The sequence below is a fragment of the Rhipicephalus microplus genome, chromosome X (assembly GCF_043290135.1).
Source record: "Rhipicephalus microplus isolate Deutch F79 chromosome X, USDA_Rmic, whole genome shotgun sequence".
In the NCBI taxonomy this organism is placed as follows: domain Eukaryota; kingdom Metazoa; phylum Arthropoda; class Arachnida; order Ixodida; family Ixodidae; genus Rhipicephalus; species Rhipicephalus microplus.
The window spans coordinates 147871855-147892519 of NC_134710.1; the positions used below are offsets into that span (position 1 = coordinate 147871855).

General features: G+C 43.9%; 1 protein-coding gene across 1 annotated transcript in view; it reads right to left on the reverse strand.

The window, feature by feature from the left end:
• The window catches only part of LOC119176882 (neural cell adhesion molecule 2), a 407687-nt gene extending 387360 nt beyond the window's left edge, over positions 1 to 20327 (reverse strand). Inside the window, exon 1 of the mRNA XM_037428224.2 lies at positions 20062 to 20327. Coding sequence (XP_037284121.2) covers positions 20062 to 20176 — 115 coding nt within the window. The 5' untranslated portion in view covers positions 20177 to 20327. The remainder of the gene's footprint in view (positions 1 to 20061) is intronic.
• Between the last annotated feature and the right edge of the window lie 338 nt (positions 20328 to 20665).

The window sequence follows — 20665 nt, forward strand, 5'->3', positions numbered from 1 at the left end:
CAAACTAGCCGCGTGCTTCTTCTGCTCCTGCGAGTTGAAAACGCCCCAGGGACTGCTGCCGCTGAAGCCCCGTCGTGCGTTGGTGTCGTCTCTTTCATTTGCTGTCTTGCTTGCTTTCTTCTTTCCTTGTTCGCTGCTGTAGTGCGCGCATGCCCCATTGAAAGCCCTCGACCGTGCCCGGCGCACGGTGAAGTGTTCAACGCGAAACCCGCCCGGCCCAATCAGGGCTACGCGCCTCGACTTCCGGCTCCGGGCTCCAATTAGGGTTCCGAACGGTTCCAGCACCTCCCAGCTCGCCAGCGTGGCACACAACGGCGGCGGCGGCTGCGTTTTACGACCTACCACCAGAGAACTCAAGAAACAGGCTCGTCCACATTGGCCTCCCCCACTTTCACACTTTGGCGCTTCCTCTTGCCTCTTAATGCGAGTTTACTTGAAGAGCACGCACAACACACTTAGGAAGAAGACGGCGAGCACACTGTCCGAGTGAGAATGCACTGCTTTCGCCTGGTGATGGCCATCTGACTATCGAGTGCCATATAAACAGCACGGATTAACGCGATTCCAGCTGCCATTCGCGAATCAGTCTTCTATTTACGACTGAGGAAGCACGAGAACAATAAATACATTGAAATTATTTTCCGATTGGAAAGCTTTATACAGCAGTTGATTATCAACAAATGAGCTTTCAGCGAGCATTTAGTGACGACTATGGATATTCACTTAAGAAAAGCGGATATCCTATTGTTACCACCTTTTCTTTTTTCTGCTCACATAGATACGAAGCAGCTTTTCGATTAGCCACTGTAACGCTATCCCTCCGTCTGCACCGCTCCCCTCACCGCATGTGTTGGAGCGGTGCCAAGTAGATCACGACCTCCTGGCAGTGCGCGGTGGCAGCTGTCTCCCTCGCCGGCCACGCGCTTGCCACGTTTCAGCTATCTTTCGCTTCACACTCTCCCCTGCTCGCAACGCTGGAGCCCACTCCTCACGTGGGTATCATCTCTCCCGCGCCACATCTCTCCATCTGTCGGCGAGAGGTGCCGCGAGCCGGCGGGTGTGCGTTCTGCGCGCACCTCGAGAATCTCGTGGCGCCGACACTGTGGACAGCGCGCCGCTGCTTGCTACGCGATCGCGCTGACGGGCGGGACGCTGTCGCGGCATGCTTCCCGCTATTGCGCACGTACTTTTCCCGGCTGTCGCTGGTGTTGAGTGGGTAAGTGAAGCCGATCGCGTTCGCGAATGGCGACGTCCACAGTAACCAAGCGCGAGCCAGGGAAGCCGAACGCAAGTGTCGGCAGTGAAAGACCAGCGACACCAACGAGGTTGCAGTCAAGAACAACAATCACGTTCGAGAATACAGACGGCGCGTGGGTAACACCGACGAGACGCGAGCTGAAGAAGCCGAGCGCAAGTGTCTTCAATGCGTCCCGCCTCCCGTGTCTTTACGTTTCAAACAAACGTTTACTCGAGTAAACGCTACACCGCGTTTTGCTTCAAACCATTTTTCTAACATCCACGTCAACGCCCGTTTTAACCGAGTCTGCGCCTTGCGCACAATCTCCCTTTGGGGAGATGTTTCATAGTTTTTATTGATTACAACGCACAACTAGACCAAGCCCTATCGATTTTTTCTTCTAAATAAATCGTAGGGCTGCCTAATCCTAACCACCTACAAGGGAAAAATGGCGTCACATGAAAGATACCCGCTGGTCGCAGGATTCAATCCCGGCCGCCAAGGCGGCTGCATTTTCGATGAAAGCGAAAATCTTCGAGACCCATGTACTTAGATTTAGGTGCGTGTTAGAGAGTGCCAGGTGGTGTGAATTTCCGGAGCCCTCCCCTATACGGCATCTCCCCCAATTATACCATGGTTTTGAGATGTTGAATCACATCACAATATTTTACTTTGCAGCGCTCGCATATCTGCCTCGACAGTGGCGAACAACCGAATTCACCAGCCGTTGTTTGCAACGTTCTTAGCCGGGACAGCTACGTAGTTATTGCGCCTGTTATGTCCGCACTTCCTACGCCAGCGGGCGTTTTACGAGTGGGAGGGTGTGCTGTCTTCTGTTTTGAATTTCTGCGATTACCATGCCGCACAGTATATAGTGCGATATTTTTACAATCACGATCTTCACCGACCCACCTGCACAACACACTTTTTTCTTCGCAATGCCCCAACCTCTTGAGGAGTCCTGAAAGCATGGTACAATTCTATACAGAAGCAGTGTGAAGACTGCTTCGTAACCGGTCCTTGCTGATATCGTAAGTAAAGCTGGCGACACGTTCTTATGCCTGGCATGTTGGCACATAGTTTGCAGGAACGACGAACACAACCTTGAAGAACGCGTGCACAAGAGAAAATTTCACTAACACGCAAGCTGGATTCACAGAATTTTCTCCTGTTCTCTGCGTGTCCTTCAAGACTGGCTTGGTTCATCGTTCTTTTGGAGATGTTCTTCCATGTTATTTTCATAAACACCTTAAGCTCACAGGAATATATTTACCTAAAGAAGATAGTAACTTCAGACAGACATTTCTTGAAAAATTAGGAAAGTATGATACTCAATCAATGCAATGGAACAGAGACAACTGTTGCGGTGTGGTGCTCTCTCGATGAAAACAAAGCGTACTGCACGCTTTCGCATGATACGATGGAAGGTCGCGTTACGCCCATCCATCGACCCGTGTGCCATAGGCTATAGCTTCGCAAGGTGTGTTGCGAAAGAGAGGTATTAGGTTCCGCACGCTTCTTTCTACACTTCAGCACTTCCTCCGCAAAGGCGATGGCCCCTTGATACGAAGCAAAGCATCGCTTGCAAAATCAATGGCGACCACCCTTCGATCATGTAATGCGACAGAAAAGAAGTGTCTCGGTACATTATATGTCATGTATAATAATGAATATAATATTACTACTACTAGTGTTATCATAGTCCTTTTATTTTTTACAAGGTAGTTCACGGTATGACACCCTGCCCTTCTCAACTGCATATATTTTCGAACTCTCCGTAGGTTAACCTGAGAGAGTCGATCGTTTCATGTGCCTGCCAACTTGTTCCAACAATTTACCGTTCACATATACAAAGTCTCTATAACGCTCTCTTTCTTGATGTTGACGTTTTTAATAGGCCACAGTCATTTTTTTTATCCGAACTTTGCACTGTCTTAACATAGTTTGTCACAATGTACGGATTCTTTCTTTTTTCGTCTTTCCAGAAGCCCTCCGCATAATTTTGTATATTCCATACCAATTTTCACCCCAATTCCTCATTTTTATTAAGTCGTCTGTCTTCCTATTTCGCGCTGATTTCTTTTTGTCTGTGGGTGTTCGCTCCGATTGATTTCTTTTTCCGCAGATTGTTTGTATTATGTTGTTTATTTTTATTGATTTATTTTTGCGTGTGCCTACAAAAAGAACGTATGGGTGTTGCGGTGCCCGTTCAATAAATGACTTATTTTTTTATTATGTAGTTTATGGAAATTATTGATTATGAAGAACTCAGGGATTGGAGGGTGTTAGTTTTTATAAATGTTGCTGCGCATACTTTTTTTCGTAACACGCTTCTGCAATTCAGTACGGTTGGAAGACGAGCTGCAGATAGTACAGAAGTAAGTACGAGGCGTAATATTCTGCTCATGCAATCACTGGCCATTGTAAGCAGAGTTGTACTTACTTAATGCGTTACAACAAGTAACTGATTACTTGTAATCGGTTAGGTTTTCTTGTGTTTTTGTAAAAATAAATAAGTACTATTTCCAAACCAAAATGTTTGGAGTAACCTAATTACATATTCTTGTAGTTGATTGCCAGTAACGAGTTTTATATCATTAAAAAATTAAGTTGCAAGCACTCATCCAGGGCAGCTCTCGTCCCGAAAAACATGCGACCAATATGTAGGGACTCCCGGTCCTGTCATTCACTTTTTCCGCTGCTCCTTGGCCTTACCTGTAACACTTCACCCGAGCACCAGGAACGAAAAATAGCGACGCTTTATAGTGGACACGGACACTACAATTGATGCACTGCGCTGCTACAAGCTGGGGCACAACTTTTGCGCATACGTTTTATTAATAACATATATTGCTCCAGCGTACGTGTGTACGGAGAGACTGATCAGAGTATTTGCTGACCTTTTAATCAAGAAATGTGGAAGTGTCACCAACAATTTTGAAAAATATCTCGTGTAAGTTGGTTAAAAACTCGTGACACAACGTGGGACGAACAACAACAATAATAATAATATTTGGGGTTACAAGTCCCAAACCATCATATGTTCTGTAAAGGTCGGCCATATGGTGTTAATTACCGTGCCCTTACACCGCACAAAATACGAGTCTCTACATCATTCCACCTTCACATAAATGTTACCACCGTGGCCGGAATGAAACCTGGGACCTAGTAATAGCCGCCGAAATTTCTTTTTGTTTGAGTGAACTTGTGCTATTATGGTACGGCAAAACAGCTTTGACGGAAAATAACGCAAAAGTGATCGATTACATGTTTGTACTTGCTCAGTTACTTTTATGGGGTTGTAATTTACTACTGTAAAAAATAAATTTTAAAGTAAGCAATAGCAAACGTAATCGGTTACTTATTTTCTGTAACGAGTAGAAGTCTAATGTTTAGCCAATATAGCAGTAACGAACGACTAAATTCGACTGAATGCTACCTTGCAATATTACATGCACACCTCAAAGTGAGGCCGCTTTGAAGTGAGACATGACGCGTTTGTATTCAAAAATACTACACGGTCAGTGATAACTAGAAACATCTCACCCGACACAGAATAGGCATGCATACGCAACATCCGTAATAGCCATTCTACCCACCTACCTCCGTCCCGCCCCCTTTATATATGTTTCATAAGATAAAATGAAATGGTCAAATTATATATTCTTTCCTGGCCATGCTGTATAAAAAACCGACCTACTAGACAATAAAGCCTTAATCCAAACAACGTCTCCTTGCAACCGCTACGAACACAGAGATGTCAGCTGTCAAAACGCATAAAAACACACGAAAAGAAAAGGCCCTAGCACTACACGAAACTCATGCAGCCACCTTTCCAGAGTCCCGAGAACACGTCGAATTGATGCTGACGAAAACAGGTCTGTTGCAAAGGAGCACCCTTTCCACATGTGGGGCAACGCAATAGTGGTTCAGTGGTTAGAGCGTCCCCCTTCAATCCGGAAAATACTTGCTTTGATCACTAGTACACCAATCTGTTTTCGGCTGTTGTAGGTACTCAATTTTTGAAAAGGCGGTCACTTCTTTGCGCTGTTTTCTTTCACTCGCTGATCTTACGCAGCGCTCCTCTGTTGGTTGCTGAAATAAGTCTTTTCTATTCTTAAAACACTACTGCCACATGTGAAGTGCTCAAGCAGGATCACGTTCTGAGTGAATGTAATAGGGCACGATGCCGAGCTGTCTGTCGAACCGAACCCAAAATGAAACCATGCCTGAACTTTCATTTCGGCCGGAACTAAAGCAGGACTGGTCGTCACGGAACATGCCTGAAGTGCCCAAACGGAATCTAAAGCGTCTATAAACACTTGAGAATAACATAGATTTCGAAAAAAAACGGTGCAGAGTGCAAGATAAAACATTTGGTACAGTCTATGCACAGAGACTGGTGCAAATGCACACCCATTTAAGAAACTAAAGCGTATCGCTGTTGCTTCAGACATGACTGGCACTCTGGGTAAACGAATGCGGGTGATTGCAAAATAGTAACTCGCTGTGGAGTAAGCGTGTCTATCGTTGAAGCAGCCCATCCATTTGCTGTCTTGATTTACACAACGCAGCTCATTATTTCCCTAATGTCAACATAATTGTTTACCTTCAAATCGATACACAATGCTGAGCATTGCACTAAATGAATACTACACTTCACAATAAATACATTTATGACGAATACATCTTCTTTTTATCATTGATGTTGCGTGATTGCGCATAAAACGCAATAATACTGAATCAGATAGAATTATGTAGATTTTCGTTGCTGAACAGACTATACAAATCTTATCATTTGATTTCAATTCAATCAATCTTGCCTCTGTATTTAACTAAATTTTTTATCCCACCAGATGGAAAGTGTCACCCTGCCAACATATTCGTAAATGTTTATTGTTTTGACCATTCTCTTTATGGTTAGCAATAAAAAGAAACGCATGTAATGGAGAGTTCATGGATGGAGGCGTTCGAAGGGTTAAACGCGCTTGCCACAAACTGCAATGGTCCTAAGATAGCCGCATTTTTAAGCATTCTCCTTATAACTGACTACATTTCCGGTGTGCTTGCGCAAAAAAAAAAATTGATCGCTGTTCGTGATCTCCCAACGGCCCAACTTCCTCCAACTCCTCACAAAAGTTGCACTAGACACTGCGGTCTGCCTAACTCTTGATTCGAAGAAAAAAAAATGTGTTATGTGAAAAAAAAAAACGAGGTATAGTCCTCGTGAACTTACGAGAGTGGTCATTTGAGCAGTACAGTGAAGTAGGATGTCTGCACGGGAAAAGTGATATTTTTGGGCTCACTGACCCTTTTGACATCCAAAAATACTTGAACGGCCTCTGTTTTCTCTCACTGACTTAGCCTGGAACATTTAGCGAGCATAAAAAGTGACGCCCTCCACAACACATTTTTTTTTGCATAATCAGAATTTTGGAAATAAACATTGCTATAGGCGCAGTTTTCGCCGTGAATATTAGGCGTTTTTCTTTTCTCAAAAAACGTCCTGAAGGTGTACTGTGTATACCAATTATGTCGCAAATTTGCATATAAAAAGTTCTCAGACCCCAAATATGCAATGGAAATTGTCGATATGTGAAGCACGAATGAGATAGGCTGGTATGTCCCTTTAAAAACAGCAGAACGTTATGAGGCAGACGTAACTTATGCCGTACATGGATTTCATGTCAGGATTATTGTGTTTGCGCCTGGCATTTGTGTTTGTAGTCCACTCACGTCACGTAATACCAAATTTGGTATTGGTGAAGCTAGCGAAACGGCCGCGAGCACGCTAAAAGTGTAGAATGTAGTCATGCTTTACATGACACGCTTGTCTTGATTATCATGTTTGTACGTGTCATTCACCTGTTTTGTGAATTAACGCCACGTGATACAAAAAATTGGTACAAGCGAAACGGCCGTGAGCGCACTATGAGCGTAGCATGTGGTCATGTTTTACATGACACGCATATCAAAATTATCATATTTGGACGTGCCGTTTTTTCCGTCGTCCATTCAGGTCATGCCATACCAAATTTGGTATATGTGGAGCTTGCAAAATGGCCACGAGTACGCTATGAGCGTAGCATGTAGTCATGTTTGCCTGAGACGCATTTCAAGATCGTTATGTTTGAACCTGTCATTTACCATCGTAGTCCATACTCGTCATGGAATTCCAAATTTGGTATAAATGAAGCTGGTGAAATAGCTTCAAGCACATCATGAGCGTGGTATGTTGTCAAGTTCTCGCATGATGCGCATGTCATGATTATCATGTTTGCACCATATGAATTCGTCATGCATTAACGTCCCGTTATACATAATTTCGTATATGTGAAGCTAGCGATACGACCACGAGCACACCATAAGCGTGACGTGTAGTCATGACTTACATGACATGCATGTCATGACTTACATGTTAGGATCTGTCACTCATGTTCGCCATGCAGTCATGTCATACCATACAAGTTTTGCAATATGTCATGCGAACTAAACCACCGCAAGAGCAGTAACACTAGGAAATGTAAATCAAAACATTTATGACATACGTGTCATGATTTTTATGTTATGACGAGTCAATCATGCTCGTCATAGTCTTGTTATTCCATACCAATTTTGGTATCATAATAATCATCATAATCATCATCATCCTCATCAGCAGCAGCAGGAGCAGCAGCAGCAGCAGCAGCCTGACTACGTCCACTGCAGGACAAAGGCCTCTCCCCTGTTCGGCCCGTCAACTCGGAACCGTGCTTGCTGCTGCCCCTTTATACCCGCAAACTTCTTAACCTCATACGCCCACCTAACTTTCTGTCTCCCCCTAACCCCCTTGCCTGCTCTGGGAATCCACTCAGTTACCCTTAATGACCAGCGGTTATCCAGCCTGCGCGCTGCATGCCTGGCCCACGTCCATTTTCTCTTCCTGATTTCAACTATGAAATCCTTAACGCCGGTTTGTTCCCATATCCGCTCTGCTCTCTTCTTGTCTCTTAAGGTTACGCCTATCCTTTTCATTTGCATCGCCCTCTGCGCCGTCCTCAATTTAAGCTCAACCCTCTTTGTAAGTCTCCACGTTTCTGCTCTGTAGCTAAGTACCGGCAAGATACAGCTGTTATAAACCTTCCTCTTAAAGAAGAGTGAGAGTCTACAAATCATGATTTGAAAGTGCTTGCCAAATGTGATCAACCCTATTCTTATTCTTCTAGTTACTTCAGCCTCGTGGTTCGGCTGCGTGGTTATTACCTGCCCTGAGTAGACGCAGTCTTTTACAACTTAAAGTGCACTATTACCTATCCCGAAGTGCTGTTCTCTTCCGAGGTTGTTGTAAACTACTTTCGTTTTCCGCAATTTGATTTTAAGACCTACCTTTCTGCTTTCCTTGTCTAACTCCATAATCATGCGTTACAATTCGCCCCCTGAGTTACTCAGCAATTCAATTTCATCGACAAAGCGCAGGTTAATATGGTACTCTCCATTAACTCTTATTCCTACCTCTTCCACTCTAGATTTCTCAATGCCATCTGTAAGCACGTGGTAAATAGCAATGCTAAGATTGTATACCCGTGTCTTGCACCCTTCTTCATTGGTATTTTGTTGCTTTTTTTATGGAGTACAATGGTGACAGTTGAACCCATGTAGATTTCATCCAGGATTCCTATATAGATGCTTCGTCGACGCCCTGATATCGCAGTGCCTGCATGACTGCTGATATTTCTACTGAATCAAACGCCTTCTCGTAATCTATGAAGGCTATGTATAGTGGTTGGTGGTATTCTGAGCATTTCTTTATTACCTGATTGACAGTATGAATGTGTTGGGTTGTGTATAGTTTGTCCAAAATCCTGCTTGTTTTTTTTTTTGCTTGACTAAATTTTATTGTTGTCCTAATTTTGTTAGCGATGTCCTTTGTAAATAGCTTGCATACGATGGAGAGCAAGCTGATTGGCCTGTAATTCTTCAAGTCCTTGTCATCTCTTTTTTTATCTATTAGGATGATGTTAGCATTCTTCCAGGATTCTGGTGCTCTTCCTGTCAGGAGACACTTCGTAAACAGGGTGGCAAGTTTTTCTTACACTATCTGTCCTCCGTCTTTCAGCAGATCTGATGTTAGGTTCCCACCAGCAACTTAACCTCTTTGCATGCTCTCGAAGGCTTTTCTTACTTCTTCTATCATTACTGGTGTGAAGCCATCTGGGATACTACAAGTTTTTATAGTAAGGTCGTAGTGGTCCGGGCTACTATACAGATCTCTGTAAAACTCCTCCGCTATTATAACTATCCTATTGTAGTTACTTTGCCTTCTTGTCCCTTAGTGCATACATCTGGTTTCTACCTATCCCAAGTTTCCTCTTCACTGCTTTGACGCTTACTCCAATATTCAGAGCGTGTTCATTTTTCTCCATGTTCTACCTTCTTACATCGAATATCTTACGCTTATTAACCAACTTTGTAAGCTCTGACAATTTTATTTTGTCTCTTGTATTTGAGGCTTTCATGCTTTGACGCTTCTGAAGGAGGTTCTTCGTCTCCTGAGACAGATTACCTGTGTCCTGTCTATGTACCGTACCTCCAACTTCCACTGCACGCTTCGTAATAATACTCGTCAGGTTATCATTAATTCCGTCAAAGCTAAGGCTGGTTTTGTTGATAAGAGCCGAGCACCTGTTCAGAAACGATGCTCTGAATTCCTGTACTTTCCTTCTCAGTGCTAGCTCATTGAATGGATTTATGTGTATCAGTTTCTGTCGTTCCTTCTTCAAGTCTAGCGGAATTTGAGACGGTACCATTCTATGATTACTGTATCGTACCTTGCCAAGCACTTCCACAACCTTCACAATGCCTCTTTGATGGCTCTCCGCATGCCCACTGGGCTCGACCGAAGAGAAGCCACCCTTCTTCATCGCTTATGGCTAGGAGTGGCATTAACAAAATCTCATTCCTTTGTCATAGGAATGGCCGACAACGCTCTCTGCGATGCCTGTCATTGCTAAAAGACGCTACACCACATCCTGTGCGACTGTACGTTGTATGACATACAGAGACAGTCACTGGCGTCTATTTTTGCACGCATCAACAACAGCCAAATGTCTGTGGACACTATTCTCTCAAGTGCCCGACAGAACACATTATTACAAAAGGCGACAAAAGCTCTGTTGAAATTCCTACGCGACACGGACTTGAACAAGCGGCTGTAACTGCAATGTCACACACCGCGAAAGACAAGACTGGACTATGAGTGTGCGCGCGTGTGCTGACTAATGTGCTGTGTTTATCTCTCTTCCCTGTCTGCTCTCTATTTTTATCTCCCCCTTCCCCCTCCCATACGCAGGGTAGCAAACCGGCTGCCTATAGGCTGGTTAACCTCCCTGCCGTTCTTTTCCTCCTATTTTCCATCCTTCATTCCTTCCTTCACAATACCTGGGTGTGCACTCAGTATAAAGTCTATTTCGCTTTTGCTTTCACCATTAGGGCCCCTCTATATGAACTTACGGTCCCTTGTTTCAGTAAAAGGTATTCAAGTTCCGCAATTTATTACGTTCTGCGAATTCTATTAATAACTCTCCTCTAACATTTCTAGTACCGACGCCAGAATCTTCTACTGCCTGGTTTCCAGCTTGCTTCTTCCCTACCTTGGCATTGAAGTCACCCATCAATATTGTATACTGTATTTTTACTTTACGCCACGTCTTCATAAAAGCTTTCAACTGACGCGTCAACAAGGCTGGATGTAGGCGCGTAAGGCTGTGCCACCTTCATCTTGTATCTCTTATTGAGTTTAATACTATAGCACCCTTTCATTATTGCTATAGTATTCCTCTATGTTGCCAGCTATGTTCCTGAGAATTAGAAACCCCACTCCCAGTTCTCTTCTGTCAGCCAAGTCTTTCGTCCGGGCACTGAAAAATTTGCGGAGGCGCTGGTTATGCACGCCAATCACCAAGACCATTCCAGATAACCGCCGTGTTCGTACTATCAGCACGGCGGCCATACGGGATGGTCTTGCCGATTGGCGTGCGCTTATTGGGGCACCAAGACCGAATGGTCGTGGCCTCGTAATAACGAGTCCTACGAACAGACCAGCATGACACAATCAATAGAGGGGAGATCGGGGCAGCAAGAAGAGAAATTTGGAAAAGTGCGATTTCACTGGGAGCGTCATGCACATGGAATAAAAACTAAAAGCAAAAAAAAAGACATGGAAAATGCATCCTAACGGCGGCATCCTTCCGCCGAACACACTATGAAATTCACAAAGTGTCCCTCCAGTTTGGGCAACACAGCTTGACAGTTTTGAAAGTTGGCTCTCCTCACTTTCTTGTGCATAAATGCATAAATGTTCCTTGAAATACGTGAGTTAGAAAAGTTCTGGTGGTTTCAAACAAATTGCGAATTTCCTCGTGCAGCAGAAGAAGCGCTAAGCATGCTCACAACATAAGACAGGTGATACGCCGATCAAATAGTGTGCACGAAAACTGGAAGTTGGCTGCTAACGCGTCACAGCAGCCTTCTAATTAACTTATGGCTACGAAAACGTCCGTATTTAAGTATGGGACGTCCATTTGAATCACTCGCGTTGTGTCTCTTCAGAAGAAGTTAAGTGTGAACAAACACTTTACGGAAATAGAGCGTGTAAAAAAAAGCACTGGACAAAGCACACAAATTGATGATTTCCCCCACCCTATTCTATCTTCCCAAGAACAGACTATTCAGGATGCTCTCTCAGGTCGAAGGTATCAGTCATACAGTCTAAGACGATGACATTGCCATGTGGTGCAACGGTGGGACAGACAGACAAGTCGGATACGCACTACATATTGATGTAACCGAAGAATATCTCCGGCCTGCTGAGCTGAAGACCTCGGCCGAGAAATTGATGCTGCTAGTTTTCTTCCCAACGACAAGGGACCGTAACCCAAGGGATTGTATCCACTGGCAGAAAGAATTTTTCCTTTACGCACAAGCAGAGGAGACATGGTCCCCAGAGTCGAGAAGATGGGGGTTTTGAGCGTGCATTTCGGGTCAACTTGGTCGAACACCAAGAATATCAAATACAGCTGGCCGCCAAGATGGATAACGCGCTGCATTTCATACGAAGGTTGACCAATCACCACCACCCCCTCATGAAGGCAAGCTGATCCACCTGATAAAGCCTTCTTATGCCAATTCCTTGACGTTACGGCAATGCACAAGTGGCAGAAGTCATAAGGGGACAAGCTCAACGCGAATCTTTGGAAGAAGGCAAACAGAGCCCCTGGTATACCATTCTTTACCAACAACAACTGGCTCATTGAACTAAGCATGCACAACAACCGTGAGGGGATTGCGTAGGCTCAGTAGAGAGCGCCACTCATGAGAATGGGATCCAGCAGCCAGATTTTACAAGATCTGGGCCACCCCCTTTCTGTCAAAGGGCCTAGGAAGTCTGTCAAGGGAAATACGCGGCCGCATCACCATGATTCTTATTCCAACAAATGGTAATGCTGAACACAAAGAGGGCAGAAGAAATGCCAGAGTCACCACTGTACTCAAGCAAAATTATGGGGAAAAGGCCAAAACCAGTTTCGTTGATGCGGCAGATTCCGCGGCAATCGCACCTTCTCTGTGTCCATCGTCGATGAAAAGGGATGATAGGCAAAGTGTGCATCCATACGAATGAACTACTAGGTAATTGCAAAGCAGGTGGTCATCGCATTAGCGATAATTGATACTAACAACAAGGTCATTTACATCTACTTGAGTTCACCAATTAGGGCATTAAACTGCGGTGTACTTACTGCGGTGCATTAAACTGCGGTGTCCAAGCTAGCCCTGTTTTTCATAAGGGTCAGAACCGACAGGATTAAAGAGCGTCTGCTTATCTGGTTCCCCGCACATGTCGGGCACATATAGCGCGTGTTCCTAAGAACCTTATCGAGATGGCCGACGCAGGCGTGCGCGCTTACTGACCACGGCAAGCGAGCTAGCTCGGCAAGGACATGACTTTTGGCGACAAAGACGCGTCCGCTGTGCACAATGATATTGCAAAGCACCTTCAGCTTGCGCGAAGGGAATACCATGCTCCCTTCTTTGAAACTCAATAGGCCTCAAGCACTTACGTTTACATGGCTAAAGACAGAAATGTACCGAATATTGGTGCGCTATATGCAATATACCATGAGATCTATCCGGTAGCTTGTGCTCCCCATCCAGGGAGGATGGCGCACGGACACACATGCTATGGGGGCGCGTTAATTACAGCCTTTTTATTTCCTTGACCAGGAGGGTGACGGTCATCTTTCGGCTACCCAGCTTGGCCTGGTGAGGTGGTGGCACTGCACGTGAGGGAACATTCCGCAGGGCCTCAGTAAAGTTTATTCAATCATTAAATCATTAAATCAATCAATCAATCAATTCTTATAAGAATAAGGCGTGCTTGTGTCAACGACAGAACTATCGTGCTGTACTCGAGAGAGACGTGCTATTTTGAAAAAGAAATATTTTCGTGGCCACATCAAACTGCGTCCCACCTTGACTTCACTGAGGACGCGCAGAAGTAATTCGTTCATTTCTCATACTGCCTTTACACACCATGATGGTCTAATGTTTGCGTGCTAGACTGCTGACTTGAAGACCACTGGATGATATACCGGCCACGTCAGCCGTGTTTCTATGGAAGCGAAATGCTAGAGTCCCATGTTCTTAGATTTGGGTGCATGGTAAAGAACATAAGATGGCAAAATTTTCAACTGCTTCAGCACGGCGTTTCTAATGATGACATTGTGGTTGCGAAGCGTCAAAGTGCAATTTTTATTATTATTATTATTATTATTATTATTATTATTATTATTATTATTATTATTATTATTATTATTATTATTATTATTATTATTATTATTATTATTATTATTTTCGTCACTAATAAGTTGGAAGTCTGGCGCCTGAACTTCAGTTGCTTCCTTTCTCTTTTTTCGTGACGTAACTTTTGCGCCAGAAACGCGTATAGATAAGGAATGAAAGCACCAACTTCCCAAGAGTTATTTTGCTACAAAGAGAGACTAATGTGTGCACCCACAACTACGAAAGCCATCGCAAAACTTCGTCTAATGTTTCTCAGTAGGCACGTGGCGGGAAGTTTTGGAAAGTTTCGCGCTTGCTACAGTTATCGTGATCGTGCCACCAGGTACATGGCACTGCTGACTGATTCGGTGTAAATACTGTGTAACTTGATAGGAGTGCGGCAAAATGAACCAGGAGATAGATTTCTTCCTTTTAAGAACCGAACACTTGGCGCAAGCGCCTGGAGAATCGCCGCAAGAGCGCGTGCACTATAGTGCATGTTTGGTACGGAACGCGACTGCTAGCGTTCCCATCATACCTGATTGCTGAATCTTCGGGTGAACAATTTAGGTTTTCTAGCCGCTGCAGTGTCTAGCTCTCCGGGTGCCATGTACGGCTGGCTGTGACACACGGCACCACCTCGAGCATAACACTGCGCATGCAGATGAGCGACCAGGATCGATTTGCGCCGCTCTCTTGAGTAGGAAGGACCACATGCTAAAAGAGCCAGCCACAACCTAGTTTTCTGTACTCCTTATCACTTGACAGTAAGTGCAAGCTCGATCACTTCGCCTGAGAAGCTTTGCTTGGTAAGCCATATAATTTATTTCCTTCTACGCAACTTCTGGAGTGTATTAGCTAACCCCACCTATAGAGACTGGTCCATATCCAGTATATAAAAGTTCATAGATTTTCATGTTCGGTATGAAATAAGGATGGTACATACGCAACGTACTATTGATGTATCTAACTTTCAACACGTATTTCCTTCGACGAGAAATGAAATGTAGCCCGCACGAGTGATTTTGAGTCTTTTTCATTTCAGAGGAAACGAAGTACAAAGAGAGAAAGGGGAAGAAATAATATTTGTAAGCTTCAAGCGAACTAGCACCCTCAGACCGGGTCTTCTGGTAAGCTCATGCTTTCTGGTTCAGCATGTGATCGACGAGTTGCACCCAAAGCCACTTCTGGTGCAAACATTTTCCAGATATTCTGGGTCAGTGGTTCAATACTCCCAGCTTCCGGGACGCTGGTTATTTGGTATAATCGAAAGGTTGATCAGGCACTCTCACAAGGTGTACATATTTGATGGATATATCCACCCCTGCTTGCAAGTGGGGGAATTTCAATCCTTGATAATGATGATGCGCATAGTGTTGTGTGAGTGGTGTCGGCATTTCTGTCCTTCATAATAATGAGACTTGTTCTCTCAAATGCGTGTATGATAGTGCGTTGGAAATAGTTGATGATCCCCTACGAGACTTCGATGTATGTCGGTTTTGAAGATATCTAATCTTTTTACCTACGTACTAACAATTCAAGTATTTGTTGTGATTACCTATCATAACACACGTAGTGACGCACTATCCGGCACAACGACTGCTTCGTATTAGAGGCGAAAACGGCCGATTTTATCCCACGCATTAGAAGGCGAAACCAGGACAGGGTGTTTTAAGCAGATTTGATATATGAGGTTTAACGTCCCAAAACCACCATATGATTATGAGAGTTGCCGTAGTGGAGGGCTACACAAATTTCGACCACCTGGGGTTCTTGAACAAGCACCCAAATCTGAGCACACGGGCCTACAGAATAGTTTAAACCAGACTCATTTATATATTGTTTTTACTATTTCAATTTAAAGGTTTATCAGCACGTAATGGGGCTTTTTACAATGAGGGCAACGTTTATATCGCTTAGTACTTACGCAATTTTAGATTTTCTTTCAAGACTGATCTTTATAAATGACAGCACTGCTTGTTTGAACAAAGGAAAGAGAGAGAGGTATTGAGGATTCGCTTCTTTAGTTAGACTCGGCTCCAAACATGCACACGCACCGGGGTAATTGATATACATCCAGGTTGGTCACAGCTATGCAGTGGGGCTTGACTGTTTGTTAAGTGCGTTCGCTTTCCGGCTTGGAAACCGAGATGCTGTATCGGCGGAAGAGTCGTAGCCTGTAATACCAGTTGGAACTGGCAGTGCTTAAAGCGGGTTTGTATATATAACCTAATAAAACCAACTGAGAGTGGAGTCCACTTCTCCCGACGTGGACAAAAAAACAAGAGAGAAGGTAGGGAGGTTAACCAGGCACATAGCCGGTTTGCTGTTCTACGTTGGAGGAACTGGAAGGGGAAGTATAACGATGAGAGAGAGAGAGAAAAGAGGACAGATAGAGACAAAAAAATTTGTCTGTCGATGAGCCGACGCGTTTGCAGCAGTGGCACTACACAAAAGGTAAATGCGTTTACATAGTCCCATATTCCTCAAAAAGCACAAGAGGGCTCACTTCCATAAAATTCAGTTACATAGTTTGCGGGTGAGTAGCAGGAGAGCTAAAACGTTTGTTCACAGCTGCAGTACAAAAAATGTATCTTTAAATGCGCAGTCTAGGGAAGGCCTGGTTACTTCATAGATACTACGATGCTTCCACGTGCAACAGATGAACTGCGCAGCGCGCTCATAACATAAGACAATACGCCCATCAACTAGTGTGAAAACGCTACAAGTTGGCCTCTAGCGGGTCACGACAGCCTCCTGATTAACCTCTAGCCGCCAACACATCTCTTTTCAAACCTGGTACGTCCAAATGAGTCACTTAAAAGTTAACTAATTATGCACCTAGCGTTCCGTGGATATTTCGAAAGTATCGACCCTTTACGAATAAATTACGTGAGTCTAGAACTATAAGTCATACGATGTATGCTCATCCTAATAAGTACTTAAGCTTTTGAGAGGTTCCTCATTCATAAGAACGCTATACAATTAACATTTTCTCCTATCCCTGTACAGGCCTTCTTGTAATACAATTAACATTTTCTCCTATCCCTGTACAGGCTTTCTTGTAAGTAATGAAGATAGCACTAAAGCTAGTTGAAATCTCGTAGGCCAGAAAATAAGCCAACGCCGAGGATGCGTGATGACCTTCCACTCGCTATCATTCAGTAGCTCTACGTGTTGTCGATGAATTGCCAGTCTATATACCTCAAAACACTTGTTTGATAAATATCGCTGTTGCTCTACAAGGTAACGTGAAATATATAGTCCTAAAAAAAGAACATACATTAACTTAAGTAACGTAGAATACTCGGCGAGTATGTATATATTCATGTCGATGCGTAGCGGGAGGAAAACAGGACGCAGTAAAGAACACGCAGTACTGTGGGCTCTTTACTGTTTCCTGTGCTCCTCGTGTTACCCATCGACATGAATGTATAAACACATGTTTCTGGCACCAAAGAAAAAAAAATTTGGGTCCGCGGTATATATCATTTCTAAGTGAGAGATCATGTCCACGTCCTCAGCTTGGTAGGCTGATCATTCACATGCAAACGACTGTACTGCACCCCAATTTTATCCCGTCATGTTCAATCACCGTGTACAAAATAAGCGTGTAATAGTTATATTGAATGTTTAGATGGAAGAGTCACCGAAATACTCGATTATGTCTTTATCTTTAGGCCACCCATTTGAAGCTTGTATTACGCTACGCTTAAAACCAGGTTCTGATTTTTTGCAGCATATATAAAATAGTGATAACACTGATTATCATGCTAACTATAATACTGACTTTAGGCATAGACAATATGTGCTTTGCACATTTCCTTCAAAGCAAACCATCCTCATTAGGTTTCTGTTAGCAGAATATATATATATATATATACATATATATATATACATATATCATATATATATATATATATATATATATATATATATATATATATATATATATATATATATATATATATATATGAAAGTAGATGCGCTTTCACATAACAACTGTTTATTGTGCCGACGACGTTTCGACGGGAACCCTGTCTTTTTCAAGGCCTTGAAAAAGACAGGGTTCCTGTCGAAACGTCGGCACAATAAACAGTTGCTATGTGAAAGCGCATCTACTTTCATATTTAAAACCTTGCGGCAACCGAAGTTATTCTTCTATATATATATATATATATATATATATATATATATATATATATATATATATATATATATATATATATATATATATATATATATATATATATATATATATATATATATATGTATATATATATATATATATATATATATATATATATATATATATTATTAGAAGACTGACCATCATCTCCGAATGTGTGCCGAGGTTTCGCCTATTTGCCAATGGCAGCTTTGTGGTACCTTTGACTCCAGGCCGTAATACGAGTGCCCGATCCCGTTGCCGAGAATGGCATCAGTCTGTCAACCGCACGCCTGACCACTGGCAATTGTCATCACTGGAGTGCTTCCCGCGAGGTGCTATGATTGCCGCGTAGAGTTGGCAGATGCGGCGAATGATTTTGATGAGCCCCTACCATAGCCCAGGGTAAACTGCCCGGACTATCAAAACGAGTGGCCGGCCGCTGGGCCGGGGTATACGACTCTTCCTGGACTTCTTCACTTCAGGACAGAGCTTCTTCGTCCGGGGCTCATAACAAGGCAGTTGCCCGAAATATGAGTGTCGTGTTTGTATTAGATTGATACACGACGTTCACTAAGCTTTCTTGAACCATTGGGTAAAACTGAGTCGTGCACAACGGACTTACATAAATTCAATATTGGATAATCCGGTCTTTCGTTGAACACGTCTATGTTGTGTGCAATCCTCAATGAGGTAATTATACTACAGTTTTCTTCATGCACCTAACTCAAACTATACTTATTTCATACGTGTATCTAAACGCTCAACATTCACATATAAATGCCTTGTGAAAAAAAAAAGAACGACCACAAAAACGAGGAAGACAGCATAGTTATTTTTCCGGAAACATGAAAACAATGTAGGCTTTCGCGCATGACACAAGCATACTATGATTTCAATTTTTACATACCCGTTGATTCATTGGTAGCATAAGTAAAAATAGTTCACTAAACATTGCGCACAAAGTAAAATAACAATATAATAGGTTTTCTACACTCTTCCACTTCATTTTTTGCGTTATTTGTTTTATATGGGATAATGGTAGATTTCAAAAAAAAAACAAAATGGCGTATTCAATTATGTTTTCCAGTCTTTCACAAACACTTAGTCAACATGAATTACCGTGTTATTCGTGTCTCACTGCGCAATTTACATTTTATCAGAACAAACTTCTCTACATAAAAATACCTTACGTTATCATATGTCCCAGAGACTGAAGCAGCTGCAGTTCAGTTGAGCCTTTCATCCTAATCCTAGTTAAGCATCTTTCTAGTTACTTGTTACCAGTAAGTGTGCATTATAACTCTCGAAACTTTATTAACATTCCCACAAGTCGACAAGTTGCACTTCTTTCATCATGTTGCCAACCTCTTCTTTTTTATTCTTCTTGGTTTCCCTGGTGCTCGTTAGTTTCCACGTCGGCTTTTCTTTCTTTTTTAGTTTCTCAACTAAAATACATGCTGTTCATGAGTGGTTGTTTAAAACGCGTTTTTAAGTAGCCCCGGACAGAGTGATGCGAAAGAAGCGGTGAAGAAGGGTTGACAGTTTTATGCCTGAAAGAAAGCAAAAGTTGCACGGTATACGCGCACACGTGCCCGTCATGCGTAAAGGCGGCAAACAGTAAACGCGAAAGGTGAGCTTGCACGCTGCTCCTCCGTGTTTACAGGTTTCCCGCCTTCACCAGAAAGTGTGAGAAACTGCGCCGTCAGCTGCAAGGTAAAAGCGCACGGGCAGCAATTGCGTCCACGTGACCTGTCACGCTTACGCAAAAAACGCGGATGCATGACAAGAAGGTGTCGAACTAGAGCGAGGTCACGTGCAGAGTCCAGCGGGCACCGACCTTTGCGTGGTGGCTCGAGCGGCTGCAGGCCCACCAGCGGCGATACTCCGAGAGTGAGCAGCGTCAGAGTGCAGTGGAGCAGGCGACCGATACGAATCCAACAGGTCGGGCACATAATGACGCCAAGTCACCGTTGGGACACGCGGCTGTCGCGCGCGCGCACACACACACGACTGGCGACGAACAGACGGCCCGCAAAGACAGAAGGGGGCCTGCCGCCGTGCAGAAGAAAGGCCCCCGCCACCACGTGGGATCGATGACACGGCGGTCGTAGCGCGCGACGAGCTCTGCTGATCGGGGCTCGAACGCCGGGCATGCGAACCACTGGCTCGCGCCCTAGTGTCAGCAGCGCCGTGCCCTTGTGCTGCCATCTCTCGATGCCCTCTCGAGGCAGGTGAGATTTGGACGTCACCGATTCCTTCCGGTGTCGTTCGTTCCAGAGCGTCTCGCTGGCGGGAAAGCGGATCGGATTCGATCGCATTGATCTCGACCCAGGAAGAGTCAAGCAATTTCGATATCGTTCACGTACAGCATTTTGGACCGACACTTCAACCCAGTCATACGACTTTATTATAGCACGTGTAAAACTCTGGTAGAAGCCAAT